The sequence below is a fragment of the Borostomias antarcticus genome, assembly GCF_949987555.1.
Source record: "Borostomias antarcticus genome assembly, chromosome: 7".
Lineage (NCBI taxonomy): Eukaryota > Metazoa > Chordata > Actinopteri > Stomiiformes > Stomiidae > Borostomias > Borostomias antarcticus.
Window position 1 is genome coordinate 790,045 of NC_140240.1, and position 7,500 is coordinate 797,544.

Here is a 7,500-nt window from a genome sequence, read left to right on the forward strand (position 1 = left end):
GCATCTATCCATCCATCCATCCATCCTCCCACATCCATATTCCACGAAGCTCTGTTGACTCCAGAAATACGCATATGATTATTTGCTTGTGTTTATTGTTTGATTTGGTCGGAAGTCTCTGGAATGGATTATTTATGTAGGGAAGGCTTCCTGGTTTAAGATACTTAATAAATGTCTGATACGAAACAGTTGGCCCATACTGAACTACAGAAAGTGTCTGTTTGCCAACAAAAATTGGCCATGTCAAAGATCGGTTTGCCAACAGGTTGGTTTGCCAACAGACATTTACCATACAGTAGGTTAATTACCATACATCAGGTTAATTACCATACAGTAGGTTAATTACCATACAGTAGGTTAATTACCATACAGCAGGTTTATTACCATACAGTAGGTTAATTACCATACAGTAGGTTAATTACCATACAGTAGGTTAATTACCATACAGTAGGTTAATTCAATCTATTTAGTAATTGCCATCTAATTTCAAATGACTGTTTTGCATTACTGTACATGAATACCTCCTGGCAATTATTCAATTGAAATACTCTCTCTCTCTCTCTCTCTCTCTAGGTGTGGGTATATCCATGGTGATCGTGAGCACATTAGTGGCCATCTACTACAACGTGATCATCGCCTACAGTCTGTACTACATGTTCGCCTCCTTCCAAGCCACTCTGCCTTGGAGCGGCTGCTTCAGCTGGTCCAACAGCCTCTGCAGCCTCACACCCAAAGGTTCTGTTATTACTGTAGTATAACTGCAAACTCATTCTCAAAGGTTCTGTTATTACTGTACTAGAACTGCAGCCTCAATCCCAAAGGTTCTGTAGATGTGCAGTAATGCGAACAATGCACAGAAAGGCCTGGGAGACCTTCTTGCAGTGAGGCAACAGTGCCTCAGTGTCTTGCTCCAGTACACTTCGCCACAATGCCAGGAGCTGGGATCGAACCGGGGACCTTACGATTCCCAGCCGGCCGCTCTACTGTACCTCCTGAGCTACAGTACGTATAGCTGTAGGAGGTGTCATGTTTTTATTCGCTTGTACATGTCCTTGATCTATCTGGACTCCTTGACTTGTGAGTTTTTCACCCAGTTTTGGTTGATGGGCGGAGCCCGCAGGCCAGTATTAGAAGACGTTCTTTTATCACAAGTCCCTCGGTGGCTTTGTTGCTCTCCAAGCTGCCCTGACGTAAAGCAGCAATGCGATGGGAAGATATGGAAGTCCCTGACGCATGCACTGACTGATGACCCAACACGGGGGAAGCAGCTAGCCTTCAGTGTTGCTAGACCTCTATGTCACTCCATAAGGGTGAATGGCCACAATTCAACATGGCCGCCACTCAGCATCAACACAACACCGCGTAAACAGGAAGTGAGGTCTCATTGCTTAACGCCTCATCCCTTTGACATTCTACTTAATATGCATACTCCATAAGGGTGAATGGCCACAATTTAACATGGCCACACTCAATGTCAACGCAATGCCACATAAACAGGAAGTGAGGTCTAATTGCTTAACGCATCGGGTATAGGGCAGGCAATGACATTTGTCCAGAACTATCAAAAGAACAGCAGTATGTACACCCATCAGACATAAGCCAGGCTGGACCTGGTCTGGTTCTGAACTGGTATTGGCTTTCATTTACAGTAGCTTCAACCCACTGGCTCTATCACTTTCTTGAGCCTAGTATTGTGTTCCTCTAGTGTCCAAATAAAAAAGATCAGTTCCCACACACACTCATCACCTCTGCATTGATTTATCAAAAAGTTAAGTTTTATCACAAGGACCTTTCTCAAGACACATCCATCATAAAGTGACACCGTGCTTAAATACAACCCATAATTGCACAATTCACAGCTGTGTTGAAGTTAAACTAACGCACACAAAAGCTCACCCATTCAAAGGTCTTTCAACTGGGAAAAACACACATCCATAATCATATACATTCAAAATCCCATTGACTCTACTAAGTCTTGACTGTAAAGGCTATCCTTCAGATCTGTGTAGACAGGTGCATAGGAGGCATAGTCTAGATGGTTACCACACAGCGTCCTTTACTTGCAAACAAACTTTATTAATGTTTCGGTCAAAGACCTTCGTCAGGTCAAAAAAGCAAACTCTTTCTTCACACCTGGCAAACAAAACACATATTTCAGGTTAGTGGTTTATAGCCTACAGTACATATGACATAGTCCAACACCACAGTATACAAATGCCCATGGGGTCCTACTTCAAATTCATACATTTAAATTCATAAATGTACACATATATATATTCACATACATATATCAAAACACAAAATATAGGTGTTTTGATATATATATGTGTATACAGTACTGCGCAAAGGTCTAGGCAGCCACCAAAGAAAATAACGTTTCATGGCCTGCTCAACCATTTGGTAGAGTGTGTGTGTGAATGTGTGTGTGTGTGTGTGTGTGTGTGTGTGTGTGTGTGTGTGTGCGCGTGTGTGTGTGTGTGTGTGTGTGTGTGTGTGAGAAACACCTTTTCGAGAAGACATGCCCACCCCAAAAAAAGGAAAGAAAAAAAACACCAAAGACACCAAAACAAAACGAGGTGAAATCATTCCTATGTAAAGTAGTTCATAGCGCAACAGAAAATGTTCTCTTTGAACAAACTCATTCATCTGTTTGGGGTCTATACATCGTCTAGGTGAGCCATCTTTGTTTTCAACTGCCACTAAGGAGTGTACCCATGGTGTTGGCTCCTCGACCCTTTCCATTACAGTACATGAAGGTTAGATAATCTGTGTAGGTCTATTTGGGGCTACAAGTTCAATGCTATGATTGATGCTACGTTTTGTACAGCACTCTCTTTACATGTACTTGTTTGACTAGACCCAGTGTATTGCATCATGTCTTTAAACCAATGATTGGTGTTTTTTTTGCCGTAGACTAGCTACAGTCCCTTGAACCTGCTGTTGCTATCACCTCAGCGCTATAAGCTCTCAGTTTTACCGTCACTTTGGGGTTAACCCCTGCTTTTTCTCTCAGGGGTCGTTCAGTTTCAGGAAGAATGTTCACCTGAACACCTGTATCCAATTTGAATGTGATGTTGGTCCCATTCACCTGGTACTGTAGGGTCCAGTCCTCATTCACCTGGTACTGTAGGTTCCAGTCCTCATTCACCTGGTACTGTAGGGTCCATTCCTCATTCACCTGGTACTGTAGGGTCCAGTCCTCATTCACCTGGTACTGTAGGGTCCATCCTCATTCACCTGGTACTGTAGGGTCCAGTCCTCGTTCACCTGGTACTGTAGGGTCCAGTCCTCATTCACCTGGTACTGTAGGGTCCAGTCCTCATTCACCTGGTACTGTAGGGTCCAGTCCTCATTCACCTGGTACTGTAGGGTCCAGTCCTCACTCACCTGGTACTGTAGGGTCCAGTACTCGTTCACCTGGTACTGTAGGGTCTAGTCCTTGTTCACCTGGTACTGTAGGTTCCAGTCCTTGTTCACCTGGTACTGTAGTGTCCAGTACTCACTCACCTGGTACTGTAGGGTCCAGTCCTCATTCTGTCCTGCGAGTGCTACTGTTCCCAGGAAGAAATCCCTGGACGAATCATCCGTTGTTGCCATCTCCTTCAACACAGTGTCCATTACAGCCTGCTTTTCCTTGCGTAATGACGTTGGTCCCCTTCCTCCCCGTACGCTGGGCCTTGGCCGCGCGCCTCTACCGCTGGTCCTCTTCCTCCCCGTACGCTGGGCCTTGGCCGCGTGCCTCTACCGCTGGTCCTCTTCCTCCCCGTACGCGGGGCCTTGGCCGCGCGCCTCTACCGCTGGTCCTCTGGATGCATGCGTGCACCGCTGTTGACCTGAGATTGGGTCATGAAGGTTTCAATTTGCTGCGAAAGAAGGTTTTGGTTTCAGTAGCCGAAGGGGATTGATCTCAGGTGTCCTACTGAGCGAAGGATCAACACGAGTTGTGACGAGGGATGAGAAGGAGTTGTGACGAGGGATGACTAATTCCCACTACTTCCTGGTTCCGTGTCCCATCCCAGACAGCTCAGAAAATCTCTAATGTCGTCTTTGGACGAGCCATCCATTGGCGCTTCCAGCTATCCTGATCCTCCAGAAATCTGGCTAGCTCGCCGGTACTTTCCGCTCATGCGTCTTTCTTGAGCACTATTTTCCCCTAGAGGTGCCTATATTCCCCAATAGCGTGTCTATTTTCCCCAATAGCATTTCTATTTTCCCACAGGTGTCTATTTATAATAATAGTGTTTTAACTTTAAGGCCGATACATTTCTTTCCTAGGCTGATTTTTCTGCAGATGTAGCAAGTGCAAAAGGAGCTAGTTAAAGGCTTAAAGGAGAATGCTCGTTTTTGACAACCTGGACCTTATTTACGGCATATTATAAGACGTTTGACTCACCGAGATAACTTTGGTGTAATTCGGAGGCCTGTAGAAGAAATTTAAAATCTAGCGCGAGCCAAGTATATCCATGTAATGGCGGCAGACGGGGCAATGAGAATGCAGCTTCAAAAAAATCTATTTTCTGCCGCGAAACGGTTGTTTTCATCAATCTGTCTTTATGAATCGCTAGTTGTGCTTACATAGAGCGTAGGCGTGTTGTGGTTTTTCACGCCTCTGTAATATGATCTTTAGAAACGTCTTTAGAAACGAGCTTAGCTTCCTCACTTGCTCCAGCACGCATGCGCACAGCGTGCTGGAGCAACGCAAGACAGATTGATGAATACAACCGTTTCGCGGCAGAAAATAGATTTTTTAGAAGTTGTTATCTCGGTGAGTCAAACGTCTTATAATATGCCGTAAATAAGGTCCAGGTTGTCAAAAACGAGCATTCTCCTTTAAGTGAGGAGATGTCTTTTAAAGGTATTGACTGTAGGAGAGAAGGGTTCTGCTGACCTGTGGTGACCCTGTGACCTGTGACCCTGTGCCTTCCCTCCCTGTGCAGAGGACTGTAACGGCACATCCGCCAACCAGACTCTCTCCGTATCCAACTGGACGCTGGGAGAGAACGCATCCTGCTCTGTACAGAGCCCCAGTGAACAGTACTGGGAGTGAGTACAGCACACCACACCACACACACACACACACACACACACACACACACCACACACCACACACACACACACACACACACCACACACACACACACACACACACACACACACACAGGTGCCAGGGTTCAGGCAAGCACAGCCTTGACAGTGTGTTCTCATCAGGTCAACCTGACCTGTGTGTAAATATCTTAGCTTTGTTCCGGTCGTCTGTCTGAAGCTGGGTTAATAGGTTAGTGAGGTGCGTTGGTAAAGTGCTCTTTCTCTTACTCTATTTCTTTCTCTCTTATTTTCTCTCTCCCTCCCTCTCTCTCTCTTTCTCTATTTATACCCCCCTCCCTCTCTCTCTCTCTCTCTCTCCCTCTTTCTCCCCCTCTCTCCCTCCCTCTCCCTCTCTCCCTCTCCCTCTCTTGCTCTCTCCTTCCCTCTCTCTCTCTCTCCCCCTCTCTCTCCATCCCTCTCCCTCTCTCTCCCTCCCTCTCTCTCTCTCTCTCCCTCTCTCGCTCTCTCTTCCTCTCCCTCTCTATCTCCCTCCCTCCCTCCCTCCCTCTTTCTCCTTCTCTCTCTCCTTCTCTCCCTATTTCTCCCTCTCTCTCTCTCTCTCTCCCTCCCTCTCCCTCTCTCCCTCTTTCTCCCCCTCTCTCCCTCTTTCTCCCCCTCTCTCTCTCCCTCCCTCCCTCTCCCTCTCTCCCTCTCTCTCTCCCTCTCTTGCTCTCTCCCTCCCTCTCTCCCTCCCTCTCCCTCTCTCTCCCTCCCTCTCTCTCTCTCTCTCCCTCTCTCGCTCTCTCTTCCTCTCCCTCTCTATCTCCCTTCCTCCCTCCCTCTTCCTCCTCTTCTCTCCCTATTTCTCCCTCTCTCTCTCTCCCTCTCTCTCTCTCTCTCTCTCTCTCCCTCCCTCCCTCTCCCTCCCTCCCTCCCTCCCTCCCTCCCTCCCTCTCTCTCTCTCTCTTTCTCTCTCCCCCTCCCAAACTCCAGTGTAGTGGTTCTGCAGCGTTCCAGCGGTCTGGATGAGACGGGTCCTGTGGTGTGGCACCTGGCCCTTTGTCTGCTGCTGGCCTGGATGCTAATTGCTGGGGCCCTTTACAAAGGCATCAAGTCCTCTGGCAAGGTGAGTCTGCAGTCATAATGCCCCTTTTCTGGTCACAGAGTTTATTCCATGCTTAGTGCTCTGTAAAATGTTCCTATAGCGAATTCCATTTTCCAGGAGCTTGCTCCATCGTCTTGTTTACAAAGGTCAGGGAAGAATTTTTACAGTTCATCTTCTCTGGCCCTCCGGGTGACTTGGTTTTTTGCTTCCCTCTGGGAAATTAGGGGTCGGGTCTTTATGTACATTCCCCCCTCACTTCCTCTCTGTAAAGTGCATTGTGTTGCCTCTGTGTCTGAAATGTGCAGAACAAATAAAACTTGATATACTTCTATTTAAATTTCATTTGGCAACACCCGATTATCATTCTGAAAAACGTTGTATTTCTTTAAACCAATCACAGCTGTCTTTTTTTTTTTCAATGGTGCCTTTGCAAAATAGTGTCGGGGGATTGAATCTGATTGGCCCCACTGAAATTGAGCGGCACCAATGAGAGGCTTATCTCAAAAACATCCCATTTTAATTCAAAGTATTTAAGTATTTAGTTGAGCCAGACTTCGTAACCCCTAACATTTCTGTGTGTGTGTGTGTGTGTGTGTGTGTGTGTGTGTGTGTGTGTGTGTGCGCAGGTGGTGTATTTCACGGCTACGTTCCCCTATGCGGTGCTGCTGATCCTGCTGATCCGTGGTGTGACACTAGAGGGCGCCAGAGACGGCATAGAGTTCTACATCGGTTCCCAGTCCAACCTCACCAAGCTGGGAGAGGCAGAGGTCCGGTTCTGCTCTCTCACCTTTGACCTCTAACCTCTATTTTTCACACAAAGCCTGCTCCCAAATACTGCTGCTATGTACACCATTCACCATGAACACACTGAAGTCCTCTAACCTTTTGGAGGACTAACATTTTCTCTCTCTCTTGCATGCGTGTGTATGTGTGCACGCGCCTGTGTGTGTGCGTGCATGCACGTGTGTGTGTGTGTGTGTGTGGCAGGTCTGGAAAGATGCGGCGACCCAGATCTTCTATTCGCTGTCGATCGCGTGGGGCGGAGTCACGGCGTTGGCCTCCTATAACAAGTTCCACAACAACGTGTATCAGGACGCCCTGGTCGTCTGCATCACCAACTGCGGTAGGAACTCGGCTAGATGGAGTCAACAACATGGCTGCCGTGAGAGATGGACTAGGTAGGGGGTAACGTATGGCCATCCAGAGGTGAAGCTCAGGGGTTTGGTAACGCACTGAAGGGCTCTTATTTTTCAATGATGACCAGCTGGCCATACGTTATCCTGCTTATTGCACGGCTACTTATAAATAACAATAATACTAATAGTTACACTTTTTATTTCGCCAGAAAAATGGTCTCATGTGCTTGGGCA

General features: G+C 47.1%; 1 protein-coding gene across 1 annotated transcript in view; it reads left to right on the plus strand.

Moving 5' to 3' along the window:
• Positions 1-7,500, plus strand: part of slc6a14 (solute carrier family 6 member 14) — a gene marked incomplete at both ends in the record, with an annotated part of 19,011 nt that overhangs the window by 5,783 nt on the left and 5,728 nt on the right. The window contains 5 exons of the mRNA XM_084440932.1: positions 574-752; positions 4,967-5,043; positions 6,019-6,151; positions 6,757-6,897; positions 7,118-7,253. Of these exons, the coding sequence (XP_084297058.1) occupies positions 574-752; positions 4,967-5,043; positions 6,019-6,151; positions 6,757-6,897; positions 7,118-7,253 (666 nt within the window). The remainder of the gene's footprint in view (positions 1-573; positions 753-4,966; positions 5,044-6,018; positions 6,152-6,756; positions 6,898-7,117; positions 7,254-7,500) is intronic.